The 14,074-nt window shown below is 46.1% G+C and overlaps 1 protein-coding gene across 1 annotated transcript; it reads left to right on the top strand.

The window, feature by feature from the left end:
- The first annotated feature begins 345 nt into the window (after nucleotides 1-345).
- On the top strand, nucleotides 346-12,107 carry LOC142559523 (uncharacterized). The gene is made up of 2 exons (XM_075671106.1): nucleotides 346-562; nucleotides 11,790-12,107. The coding sequence occupies exons 1-2, from the start codon at nucleotides 359-361 to the stop codon at nucleotides 11,973-11,975; spliced, it is 390 nt and encodes a 129-aa protein (XP_075527221.1). The 5' UTR covers nucleotides 346-358; the 3' UTR covers nucleotides 11,976-12,107.
- Nucleotides 12,108-14,074: the final 1,967 nt, after the last annotated feature.

Here is a 14,074-nt window from a genome sequence, read left to right as displayed (position 1 = left end):
CACCTTTAGTAAACTGGAACCGTGTAGCCGCCGTAGCGTCGGCTAAACGTGCTCGTCTCGCACCCAGACCGAAATGTACCAAACTTTCCTTTGAAAGCAATATTATTTTCCTCTGTTTGCAGGAACCTCCCTGAGAAATGTGAGCTCCATGCGAGCATTTCTTTTACGTGTTTTCACTCATAGCGGCGGCGGCCGTTTTTGGTACCATCTTTCGGTCACGCCGACGGATTCTCGCGTAATGGCCATATAATGTTTCCGCATTATTAACTAGGAATGCTGCGTATCTCGTCGCACACTTCGGGAATCTTACTGCATTTATTATTTACCGTGTTGCTGCAGAGCACTGCACCGAGACGCGATGCACACCTACCCTTACGAGTACCGTCACGTGACTACGCCGGCGCCGACTGCAGCGACCAGTGTTGCCGGAGGAGTGTCCGCGAGCGTCTACACTATCTTCTTCGTCATCTTGCCAATCGCCGTCGTTGTCTTTGTCGTGTGCAGCTGCCTCTGCCTGTGCAAGAGCTGTTTGCAACACTGCTGTCAGGACTGCTGCAAGAAGGTACTCAGTTAGTTAGTTAGTTAGTTAGTTAGTTAGTTAGTTAGTTAGTTAGTTAGTTAGTTAGTTAGTTAGTTAGTTAGTTAGTTAGTTAGTTAGTTAGTTAGTTAGTTAGTTATTTAGTTAGTTAGTTAGTATTGTGCATCGAAAAGTGTGTGCATGGAGGGAGGAATGGGGGAGGCAGGTAGGAGGGGGGGACATTGTTAAACCGTAAGCTCGGATACAATGTTACCCACTGTATTTATCGCTACTTAACACTCGCGCCGATTTCCCCGTGCCCACACACACGTTATCTCTGACTGCTTATTTTGCCGGAACGAATGCCCATACATTCTCGTGCTTGCCGTAAACGCTTTTACTATCCGGAGTAATGTGTCCCCCAACTGCCTCTCATCAACTGGATACCTGGGCGCTGTTGCTTAAGTGCTTCTAGCACCGCTTCCCGCCCCCTCATTTTTTAAAAAATAGTTCCTGAAGGGTTTTTTTTTATATTTTCCACCCACCAAATATCTTATTCTTTACCGTGTATGTGTATTTGCATATACAGCTATTCAAACTCACATTCATAATTCCACTGGCATTGTTATTTTTCTGCTACACTGATTCCTAGCTCCTGCATTGAGTTTGTCATTTTGACTTCTTTTATTATCCTTATTGTACCCTCCATGGTATTTACGCTCCCACGTAGTATCTGTGGCCTGCAGCATCTTTATAAATAAATAAATAAGTGTATACATCTGTTGTATAAATAATGTATACATCACCTGCCATGGTTGCTAAGGGGCTATGGTGTCGGGCTGCTGAGCACGAGGTCGCGGGATCGAATCCCGGCCACGACGGCCGCATTTCGATGGGGCGAAATGCGAAAACACCCGTGTACTTATATATAGGTGCCCGTTAAAGAACTCCAGGTGGTCGAAATTTCCGGAGTCCTCAACTACGGCGTGCCTCATAATCAGGAAGTGGTTTTGGCACGTAAAACCCCATATTTTAATGTATATATCTTATTGTTCCAGCAAGCGGAAAAAGGTTGGTTTGTCCGCATTGAGGTTTGTTGTAACAACGTTTCTAAGCAAACGTGTAGTCCCCGTGAGAAGTGTCATAAGCGGGTGAGGCAATCAGCTTTAGTCGTGCGATAGAACATTCGCGTCTAAAACAACGCGAAGCATTAAAACAGCACAGCTACATCAACGTATTCATATCTCGTATTTTCTCAGAACACTGCGTTTACTGTAACTGGCCGCGAAAACAAAAGTCATCATACACTGTCAGTGCGCTGAAAACATAAAACAGTAGTCAGCTTTGCAAAAAAAAAAAAAAAAGGAAAGGCAACTGGGTTGAATCGAAGAATGCGTGAACCGCAGTTAGAGTTGTTTCGTTTGTTTTGTTTTGTTTTTTCGTTAATGTCTGCGACCAGACGTAAATGCCGAGTCCATTCGATTGACCCTGCCCTTCGTGAACTAATTCCAGCCAGTTTGGTGCCAGTTCTTCCTCGTGCGTAACCCGCACAGCACCTGGTGCACTAAACCTGCACTACCTCCATTACGAGTGCAGGGAACACTTAGTGAAACTTAGTGAAAAGCATGGCGACGCGCAGACGCCACCGTATGGTACTGCGGAAACGAACAACAACCTGTGCAGACTCCCCCCCTCCCCCACACCCTTGATCTAATTCATATAGTGCAGGCTAGTCGAATGGAGCCGTAAATCATTGCGTTAAATCGATAAGTCCGATTAATTAAAAAAAAATAATTTAGAAACTCGTGCCAACAACGTTTATTCGCGAGGGAAACATTTTACAGAAAGTAATTTTTGCTTGTCTGGACGTTCTGCAGTTGAAAAATTGCGGTTGCAATGAGAATAGAACACAGATTTGAACTCAGCTGTGACAGAGCAGCTGGCGCCATCTGGTAAGCTAACGCAGGGCTTGCAATGGTGAAGCTGCGATGGGCAGTTTCGTAAATAAAAAAAAACGGCCTCCTTCAAACCAGCATGCCATTATGGACATTGTCATAATTCAGCGTGATTGTCAAGTTTTGGGATGGTGGCAGTTTTAGCCAATTAGAGAAACCTTAGCAGCCCTCTGGGCCAATCAGAGATTTTAATATGGCTAATTCAACAATATGGCCTTACTCCGACGCTTCCCGCAGCTGGCCATATACAGTGGTGGCGTTCCGTGGGGCTAACCTTAAATGCGTCGTTTAAGCAGATGGTTTGGACAGTTATTTTGCTTGTTACCCGCCAAGGTGGTGTAGTGGCTAATACATCGCGCTGCTAAGGTCGAGGGCGCGGTATCAAATCTAGGCCACGACGGCCGTATTTCGATTTGGGCGAAATACAAGACGGCCGATCTAACGTGTATTGATCGCACGTTAAAGAACCCCAGATGGTCAAACTTAATCCGGAGCCCTCCACTGCGGCGTGCCTCATGATCATATCGTGGTTTTTGTAAGTAAAACCTCTAAATGTATTTTTCTGTTGCTTACTGTAAACGCAGTGATAAACGCTTAGCGTTCGTTGCTTCTAACAGAAAAGAAACGTGAATACATTTAACTGAACTATAACAAATAAGTATGTATGCTCCTCAAGCTGTGATACCGCTTTTTTTATGCTCGACAAAGTCGTGGGCGGTTCTCCGCAGAGTCTTTAACAACGTGGCAGAGAGGCGTATATTAAAGGGCCCCTGAAACGGTTCGGACAAATTTTGTAGACGCGTAGGGTACAACTTAAGCAGAACATTCGCACAACAATTTAAGTAAAGCGTTACGTATTAATGGAGCTACACGCGATTACAAGTGACCCTCCTGCCTAGCCGTGCTTTTCCTCCTCAACTCGTTCGCCGAGCGATCGGGGCTAAGCTCCGCCTTCACTGGTTCTGCGTCACGATGCGACGTCACATCGTCCATTTCCGGTTGTTTTGGAGCCCGCCCCCGCCCGCGAGAAACCTACCCCAAGCGAGAGCTATCGAAGCAGCGTGCGTTGCGAGCATTCTGTCGCAGCGCAGAAAGTGTCTGGTATTCCGGTAAACACACACTACCTGAATATTTCGACGGAAATATGGAGGCATAAACTCAAGTTGATGAAGGAACTTTAGCGTAGACGTGCGTGAGCTGCCTGATCGGTCTCCACGGCCCAGCCACCCGCTGGCGCAGAGCTTAACCAGCCAAAGAAAGAGCTAATATTGTTCTAACCAAGCATAAAACATTTTAAACATTTACAAAAACAACGTGTTAACGATTACACTCCTGCGAAAAATTTACACCAGCAGCAAAGAAGATTACATTTTGTTACTGCTACTGTGTGTGGTTGAGCTCTCTGTCACCAAGTGGCTGCACCGTGCAGACCATTAACGTTTGCGCTTCTGTTCATCGCCTGAAACCAGGGGCGTAGCCAGGGGGGGGGGGCGGGCTTATGGGGCTTCAGCCCTCCCCCCCCCCACCGAAATTTTTTCGTGCTGTCCATGCACCGCCGACGAAAGCAACCCCCGGCGCCGGAAATCATTCTGGATTTGGTCTAGAATGTCTTTTTGACGCTCGAAAAGACATTTAACCGCGGAGATAGCGAACTCGGGCTGGATTTCGCGGCAACGCCCATGCACCGAGAGTCACATAACTCCAAGCAGCCCCATCCGACCACAAAGTTTCAAGGGCGGTTTGATGGTGAGCGGGCTCGCCGCGGCATCTCGCTGGGGCCGCGGAATCTATGGAGCGCATGGATGTCAATTCCGAAAATTTAAGGGTATAAATCTCATAAACTCTTGATGTGAAAGGTGCATTGACATTTCCAAAGTTGTGCGTTAGATTTTCAATTGCGGAACTTTGTGGGTTTAATGTTGTTATAAACATTTGACGCCAAAGGTCCATTGACTTTTCTAAAGTCTTACATCGGAACACACAACGAGACAAGTCAAATCAACACACTAGCAGACAAGTTGACAAAGCTCGCAGCGAGGTTCAATGAGACGAAGCGTTGTTAGGGTGGCTAGCCACCCTAGCGTTGTGGTGGTTCATTTGTGCCGCCATGTCACATAAAAAATATCAACATTTTTTTTACCTACGCCAAAACATCCACGTCAAAACACTAAAGCCAGCCAAGGTAACTACGTTCTTATTTATTTTTTCTACTTTGACTTTTATTTGCGAGGACACATTGAGCCTCTTCAATTTTTTTTTGTTGTCGCTACCATACCCGCGGGCTGCCAGAGCCAGCCAGATCGCATACGTTTTTCTCGCACCCGCCGTGGTTGCTCAGTGACTATGGTGTTGGGCTGCTGAGCACGAGGTCGCGGGATCGAATCCCGGCCACGGCGGCCGCATTTCGATGGGGGCGAAATGCGAAAACACCCGTGTGCTTAGATTTAGGTGCACGTTAAAGAACCCCAGGTGGTCAAAATTTCCGGAGTCCTCCCCTACGGCGTGCCTCATAATCAGAAAGTGGCTTTGGCACGTAAAACCCCAAATATTATTACATTTTTCTCGCGTGGCCCCGACCACCGCGCGGCGCACTTCGGTGCGCGTTCGGTTTTCTCCGGCAGAGTGGATTTTCGCCTGGCAGAGTTTGTACACTTTCTGGCTAGCAGGCGAGAAAATGAAACAATGGTCGCTCGCCGCCATCACTGTGGGGACTGGACGGATTGCAGCGCGTTCGCTTTTGCGAACTTCTCCGGAAAGTCTTGTCTCGCCGGTGTAGGATACCGAGTAGTATGCGTATGGTTGCTTCTCAGTGGACCAAGCGTCTCATGTTTTCTTCGATATTCCTTCCATAGCCACATTAGGTGCCCAAAGTAAGCATTCGATTGTGGCCAACATATTTTCCTATGCGTTTTTTTTTTCCCATTTCGGTGCCCCCGCCCCACAGAAAGAAAGAAAAATACATTGTTGCGGCGCAGCGAATTGTCGCATGGTGAAAGTTCGATTTTGTTGCTTTTTCTTTTGTGGAAAGTAATGAGCCACGGGACGCTTCAGTTGCCAGATACTCTTATTATATTATTGCGATAGCAATTATATGGACACTCCAGGCGCATTCCTGCCGTCGCCCTCATGTTTCGTATGAAGTCCAAGGGTGATAACATCGTGACCGCGCGCCGCATGCCGTATGTGCGAGTGAAAGCGTAGCGGAGGGGGGGGAGTGGAATGGCTGAGCCGACGATGGTGGCTCAGTCGTGTGTGCGCAAAGGAGAAAAGCGGGGAGCAAGCGCGCCGCCTTCCGTCGCGCGCGATACATCGGGGGGAGTGGATGGAATTGGGGCGGAATCTAGGATTCTGTGCATCTGTGATCGCGCAACATGTTTATTTGCCTTGTTTGACGCATTATTTACAGCGACTTTTTCTTAGATACGTAGATTTATTGGAGACTTATACGTATATTTCAATATCTTGTTGCGAGGTTTCGTGTATACGTGCAGTGAACTTTGTTTCCAGTCACACTTTTTGCCCTTTATCAAGCTGTATCTTCGCATTTGTATATCCCATTGTATCTTCGCATTTCTAATGCACGAGTGCGAGTCGCAATAATGGTTCGGTTCATTATCTGCGAGGCATGCGCGTAGCAGAGTGGCATCTCTCATTTACAGAAGTGGTACGCATGTGTGAGGATAAATGTTCTTTAATGCTCTCATACACTGTGTTGAACATGGTTGCCTGCCATAATGTACACCCCAAAAGCTGAACAGCGTGGTGTCGTTAAGGTTTTGACAGCTAAGGGTGTTTCCCAAAAAGAAGTTAATCGCCGTATGGCTGCCGTGCACGTTGAACATTGCATTTCATTGGCCACTGTAAAGCGTGGGAGCAAACGGTTCAAAGAAGAATGGGAAAGTTGCGAACACATTCCAAGACCGGGCCAATGCCATCGTGCAATCACATCCCGCACAATTTCAAAGGTTGATGAGCTGATGAGACAAGAATGGAGCACACGCATCGATGAACTGGCAGAGCGTGTGAAAATCAGTCACGGCTCGGTTCACGCCATAATTCATGAGCACCTCGGTTATCGGCTCTTGTGTGCGCAATTGATTCCCAAGTGTTTGATCCACCGCCAGAAGACGGAGAAGTTTGGCGCTGCTTTGACTAATTTGATCCGGTATCACAATGAGGATGACGATTTCTTGTTTGCTATTGTGAACGGGTACGAACCGGGGTGCCGCTACTACGAGTCTGAAACACGACGGCAAAGCTTACTATGGAAACATTCGAATTTACCACGGCCATAGAACGCAAAGGCCGTCATTTTCGCCGGAAAGGTGTTGTTGGCTTTTTTTTTTTATCGTCATGGGCCATTAGTGATAGAATTTGCTCAATCTTGGGAGACTGTCAATTGTTTCCGATATTGTGAAACGCCGGAACCACTGCGTGTTGCAATCAAGAACAAACTACGTGGAAAATTTACCAATTGGGTCATCTTGTCCCACGATAATGCCCGTCCCCACGTCGCTGATGTGGTTAATACAAAACTGGCAAAGTTCAAGTGGGAAACCCTGCAACAGCCCTCATACAGCTCAGACCTGTCCCCTTGCGACTTCCACATTTTGGGGCAACCGAAAAACAGCTCAACGGAACTAGATTCGTGCCGGACGATGACGGGAAAGAGTCAGTTACAGACTTTTTAAAGCAGCAACCTAAGTAGTTTCATGAGATGGGAATCACGCGACTCGTTAGTCATTGGGGCAAATGTCTAAATTCTCATGAAGACTACTTTTTAATAATGTACCCTGTTTGTCATATATTCGCATTGGCTCACATTCATTTGACTCGCCCTCGTATAGCTTGCAGAAATCCTGCTTTTTATACGTGCTCTCTGTTGCGACTTTAATTTCGGTGCAATTACTCACGATTCACGACCGGTGACAGCTGCTCCTGCGTAATACATTGGAAAAAATGACAGCGTCGTGGAGATTTTTCACTGGCCATTGCATATGCACAAGAACGTAAACACGGTGCTTGAATGACTAAGTTTTATTAACATATTTGTCCTCAACTTGTTCATTCCACGGCGTTTTCATTTTTCATATCAACGGTATGCGCTGCTTTCCTGGTTTCCAACTGATATAGTTCTAAAGCTCGTGTGATATTTTCTTTACTTATTAAATAGACAAAAACATGGAATCATTGATATCAATTACTTTGGGCACCATTTTTGCCACACATGGGAATATTCTTCTATGAAAAAATACACATTTTACTTGTTTGGACAGTGTGTAGCGTTCAAGAATTAGTTTACAGCATTTTTGACAATGGTAATGCAGTTATTATTCATGTATTTGATCCCTCGACAAATTGTTTAAGAGGAAGCTTTAGTTGGGGCCCAATCCGACGCGGCCTATTCAAATACATGTAAAACGCAGAAACGTTTTTCTGAGATAATCCTGCTAATCGCTTTTAAGAAATTAGTTGCATTTGAGAGAGAAGGTAAATTATAGTGTCTGTTGGAAACGGAATTTCGATTTACGGCCTGAATTTTGTATAAATATCTTGAAAATTTTCAAATTTCAAAAGAAATTGAAGCACGACGTTTACAAAATAATAGCTATGTACCAAGAACAGATATCTCGGTTCTGTAATCAGCAACTATTAGGAAAGTCAAAGCAGACAAATTTGGTGTGTCAATTTTTATCGTGCGTGAATTGGTTACGTTGTGTACAAGGGTTCTGCAAAAGTCGTATTTCCATAATACTAATTTTTTTTAGATTCATGTTTAACATATGCATCTTTCGCTGTAGATGGACTATAGATGCAATTCACAGAAGTGTGCTATCGTTTTTCATTGTTGAGTTACTGAGTTTTAAACTTGATAGTTCCGTTTTCTGAAAATTTGCGATTTTGGCCATCTTTTAATAAAGAATTGACCACCTAAATGAAACATTCGAAACGAACAGTCACTTGAAGTTTTTCTTTGAAATTCAACAAACATCGTCAAATTTGGTGCAGTTGTTGCGAGGAAAAACGGATTACCCTTCTACATGTATTTAAATAGCAGCACCCGAGCTAAAGCTTCCTCTTAAGGAGGGGGCCGACCTGCAACATGAGCCCCCCCCCCCCCCGAACGAAATTTCTGGCTACGCCACTGCCTGAAACCACACGCAAGGCGACCCAGCCAGGCCCTGTCCCCTTGTACTTGGTTTTACCCTAATACCGGACTCGCGAAACGCTATTGCGTTAGCAATCTTCCGGTGTAAAGTGACGGCCGCAATCGCACAAATCCTGGCGCCGATCGGATAGCGGCAGTCCGATGCGCTGCAGCCAGACCGCTCGTCTACAGGCTTGCAGAGGGACACGATGTCGCTGCTTGACATATCGCCAGTCGCTACGCTTGCAGTCCACAACGCAAAAAAGTCGTATCATAGCGCTCGCGAAAAGACAAACCGACACTGACGGCGGAGCTCTCGTCAAAGACGGAGCACGTTGTAGCACAAGCAGACGACACTTGCTGTGTGCCGGAAGTGCTTAAGTATACTGAAAAATTGTTCTTGTGCCTTCTCTTTATGTTACTTTCTTTTTATAAAAACAAATTAGCTAACATTCCAACTATTACGAACATCATTTGTTTGCCATAAAGTTGGAAAATTTATTGATCACGCGCCCTGGTCAGCCAGTCGGATAGCGCGCCCCACTGACGTCATATGGGTGATTTCGGTCATATGGGTAGGGGCGGCTTAAAATTCCGCCGAGCAGTGTGCTGCGATCGGCAGCGATGTGCATTTTTAGAGCCTTATAATAAATTACACGCTTTACGCGGAGCACTTAGATGTGTCAATTAATGATCAGAAGGACCTAATCTAACGGCTCAGTACGTTTGTAGAAAATCGTCAAAATCGTTTCAGGGTCCCTTTAACACTTCGGTAGCGCTGAAGTCAGGCAGAGGCGAAGGTCAGAGGTGAAGCAAAGTGAAACGCATCTGCTTATTTTTGAGAGAGAAACGTCGTCGAGAAACACTGCCGAGGGCGCGCTACACGAGGCCGCAAATTGTTTTTTTTAATGAGTGGCTCATTAACTAGCTTTTGTAGACCTAGTAATCAGATTGTAAACAAGGCTTAGCTTATATTTAAGCAGTAGTAGGAGGAAGTTGTTGTTGTTGTTGTTGTTGTTGTTGTTGTTGTTGTTGTTGTTGTTGTTGTTGTTGTTGTTGTTGTTGTTGTTGTTGTTGTTGTTGTTGTTGTTGTTGTTGTTGTTGTTGTTGTTGTTGTTGTTGTTGTTGTTGTTGTTGTTGTTGTTGTTGTTGTTGTTGTTGTTGTTGTTGTTGTTCACAAGTGGCACATGCCCACCGTGGGGGATCGGCCGAGATTGGATGAAAGTAGTTTAGAAAAGCAATATGCTAGTGAAAGACGTATTCTGCGCTCAGTGTTCAAAGTGTTCAAAGTAGAACAGTCATCATGGTAAAGTGTATTGAAAGGTAGACCAGTAATTATCGTAACTTTCTGTTTTAGGGAGGCGGGCGATTGACGTCGAGAATAAAGTATTTCATCTCTCTGCAAACACCCCAGCAGCTGTAGTCCAACGCGGAAGCTCCAAGCCAAAGCAAGATGGGGACGTTCATGCTGAGGCTAAGCTTGTTTGGGTAGTTCCATCTTTGTTTGCGCTATGTCACACAATGGCCAACATGTGAATGCGATTAAAAGGCGATTAGTAATTCCGAGAAGACAGCGTAGATAAATGTAAAGGTATAAAAAGAATCGAAAATAACCAATAAATATAAAATTAACTAACTTTTTGAAAACATATATAAACGCTTCAACGGCTGGTCAAGTACCCTTGTGGCATTGCCCAAGAGATAAGGCTTCGAGAGAAAGAATATCTTGCCTTGCTGATCGAGAGCTGCATATTTTCGTAACATTCCAACCGCTGTCACCTGATATTTAGTTATATATAATCAATGTGCCCAAGCCAGCCAAGGGAGACGTTGTAAATTGAACCCAGATACTTGATTGACTCTACTTGTGGTATTTATTCGAGGCGACAGCAAAGTGATATATTCGCCGAATTGTTCACAGGAAAAACTAAAATTGAACACTTCTCAACATTTATAACAAGCCGAATATTTTGAAACCATTTTTCAGCGACACGCAAGTGTTTCTGCAAGCGGTTATATAGTACATGAATGTCTATACCTGATGCGAAGAACGCTATGTCGTCTGCGTATACAAGCATACGCATGTACATTATGCAGACATGCAATGGGACTGAGTAAAATAGCAACTAATACATAAGTGACGTAACAGCTCCTTGAGGAACATCTGCAATATGTTCTTCCTCGTCTTCTCTGAACAAATGGTGAGAATATCTTTAAAGTATATATATCGCTGCCAACGACTTTGTTGGGACAGAACATTGTTCGAGGCTTCTTTCAGATGCGATATTCCTCTTGAGTATGGTCTGTGCCATGCACTGCTCTGGTACGAGAAATATTGAACAACTGCACGAAGGGCAAAAAGAAAAAAAAGAAGAAATCGTACATCGGCAGTACATTGGACCATTCGCCAGAGGGATAACAGCGCGATAACTGCAAACAGAGAACTGAGGCACCGGCTAAATCTGTGACTACGGCCGCTCTGTACTCCATTGCCTTTCTGTATGACGATTACGACGCCAGCGGCGTGATTTTGGTTTTCGTTGCAGTTTCACTACCGAGGCAGCACCAACGCAAGGGGCCGTCCGTTTCTGTGCTTTATTTGGCGCAGTCTGCATGGTTGTTCAGCCATTGTAGCATGGATCCCCACTAGTATGACGCTAAGGATTCAGATGCTTCTTGCGTATATTTATGTAGCGTGTATGCCTTCAAGTATATTTTTTGTGTACTTGCGACAGGTAGGCTAACAAAGTTCAAATTAAAATTCTCACAATAACGTCCGAGGACGAGAGCATTACTAGCCGCAGCGACGCGTATGGCAATCCATATATTTTGGCTGCGTAGCAAAAATACGCTTGGGCGGACCAACTCGAATCGAGGCGCTTGCTTTCATTTTTTATCTCGAACTCGAGCTGCCAGGCTGAGGGTACGGCTGTTGCGCGGGAGCGTGAATACATTCTAAATACAATTTAAATACTCCTCAGCAGCTGTACGCAAAGTTGAGCACCTCTCTCCCTCTGATGTCGCGGTATGGACGGAGCTTACAATACCAAAGTAAAAGCTGCAAATATATATATATATATATATATATATATATATATATATATATATATATTGCTTACCCATCTACCTCACCGCACACATGTAAAACACCCTACCTTTCATTCGGCAGCCACCGCCACCTCGACCGCAGCGCCGGCCGTCGCCCGTGGTGGTCTACCGCGCTCCGCCCAGCCCGAAGCAGGTGCAGGTGTGCACAGTGAGGACTGTCACGGTCGCCACCCTTCAGCCCGTGGCGCAGCCGCAGGTGGCGCGAGTCGCGGCATGCACCGTGCGAGAGGTGGCCGTCGTCAAATGACGGCTTCGTGCACAAGCCGTCTCCAGCAGTGTCTCCCCCTTCCTCGCCTTTGTCGTTCCGCTGAACCGGCAGCCTCTTGCCCGAATAAATTTTCAACGCCTATGTTTTGACCAGGCGGCGCCTGAGTCGCGACGACGAACCGTAGAGTTTCCTACAGTAGTTACTAGAGGGAACTCTGGCGCTGCGATCGTTAAGCCACCGCGGGAATGACGGGTAAGTACATGGACTCGTCTGATCGTCGTGCTTCGGACTTCGGACGTTCCTGTGGCTTCGTTTATTGTGCTTTGTCTGCTTTCAGTTGCCTAAATTACAAAGCGATCTATACATATTTTTTTTGTAAATTGCAGAAGGCACCAAGACGCTGAGAACAAGCCTAATCGCTGCTAATTGCAGTGGTTCCGCTTGTTCATGCGTGCGTGGCGTAAACGTTTCAATGCCGAGCTTCTGTGCTGGAGGTGCGCTGTTCAAATCCTGCTGTCAAACAATTTTAATAATGCTTATTTATAATTACTGTATTAATCATTTTTTTTCTTTTTCGTTGAAAAACTTGGGCAAGGCTAAATGGGACACCTTATATACGGACGCAGCAGTAATCGGTGAAAGGGCGGCTATAGCCTGGTACTGGGTCTAGGAGAACACAACAAAAGCAGAGGTCCTTCATGGGTGACCTACTATAAGAGACGAGGAGACCGGTCGAAGCAGCTCCCAGAAAAGCATTCCTTGGGGGCGAACGCCCGACACGAATCTATATGCACTCGTACACAGACTCGCAGGAGGTCGCCAGGGCGTGCGCATCTCACAGGACAGAGAGCCGGACAGTAAGAAAGATTGGGTCACTGACGCGTGAGCTGCAAGCATGCGGACATGTGCTAACTTCACACTGGATTCCGGACCACACCATGATTCGAGGATATCAGTGGTCCCACGATGCCGCGCGGCAGAAGCCATTGGACACCCCCGCGCGAGGCTATAACCGCGCAAACAGCACATATATAACTCCATTCGAAGAAGAGTTACGACCATGAAGAATAGAGAAGACGAAAACACAACGCAAGACTGCGCTTAGAAGCCTGCTGCCGGAAGAACCTGACCCCCATCCCCCAAGGATGCGTACGAGCGACCAAAGACTTCCTGCGCAGAGCTCGAACTGGCACTGTCCTTATGTCGGCGAGGTTAGCGCGCCTCCACAAAAGGAACTCCAGTACAACTGCTGCGCGGATTATTACGGACTGCTGTTTAAGATGCAGCAGCAGAGAACAAGCAGACATCTTCCACTTTGTGTGTGATTGCCCAGAACTCACGAGGCACGCGGATGCAAGGTTAGGTGGGGAACCAGAGCGCAGAAAACGCATCTTGGACTCCCTCACAAACTACTTCCAAGAAGCACATTTGCTCATGTACTTTTGACCAGACACCCTCCTCGGAAGCCCGTTCTCTTTCCCTTCCTCCCCAGATGTTAACTACCATAAGGGCCGGGAGGTCGCACCTATGTAAAAGAAATAAAACGTTTTGCCACCACCACAATGCGATCTGCGGGTGGCCCAGATTAAACATCAGTAGCTATGCCCCGACAAATTCAATCACCACCAAGACCAGCACTCAGCAGGACTTCAACAGCGCAAGAGATAAAGAACGAGAAGGGTAACCGAAGGGTCAGATTATCGTAAGTCACTTAGTTGCTCTAGTTCTCTCTCCCTCTCTGTGTGTCTATCATCATCATCATTATCATCAGCCTATCTTTGTCCACTGCAGCACGAAGGCCTCTCCCTGCGATCTCATATATATATATATATACATACATACGTGTGTGTGTGTGTCTCCAAATATTATGTAGTTAAGAAAGAAGAAAGAACAGTAGGATGTCACTGCATTGCGAAGCCGAGGGCTACTAGCGAAGATAGTCGATCTGTGAAGCATGTGCGGTATCCCACTCCCAAGAGTCAATGCACCGATAGTCCCCGAAGGGAGGTATCACGTGGAAGGAGAGTGGAGACGGCGTTGGAGGAGGATGCCTGGCCGACACCGGAGGCGTGTTCATCTGACGCTCCATCCCAAGGGCTTTCTCTCTTTCTTTCTTTCTCTTTTTTTCTCTTTCTTTC

The sequence above is a fragment of the Dermacentor variabilis genome, chromosome 10 (assembly GCF_050947875.1).
Source record: "Dermacentor variabilis isolate Ectoservices chromosome 10, ASM5094787v1, whole genome shotgun sequence".
NCBI lineage: Eukaryota > Metazoa > Arthropoda > Arachnida > Ixodida > Ixodidae > Dermacentor > Dermacentor variabilis.
Note: the sequence above shows the minus strand (reverse complement) of the source record. Positions and strands in the feature narration are given on the sequence as shown.

Excerpts from the sequence above, each read along its gene's own strand:
- LOC142559523 (XM_075671106.1), top strand. The coding sequence starts at position 359 with ATGCACACCTACCCTTACGAGTACCGTCACGTGACTACGCCGGCGCCG. Across the intron at positions 563-11,789 it reads GTCAGGACTGCTGCAAGAAG|CCACCGCCACCTCGACCGCA; the intron begins GTACTCAGTTAG and ends TTCATTCGGCAG.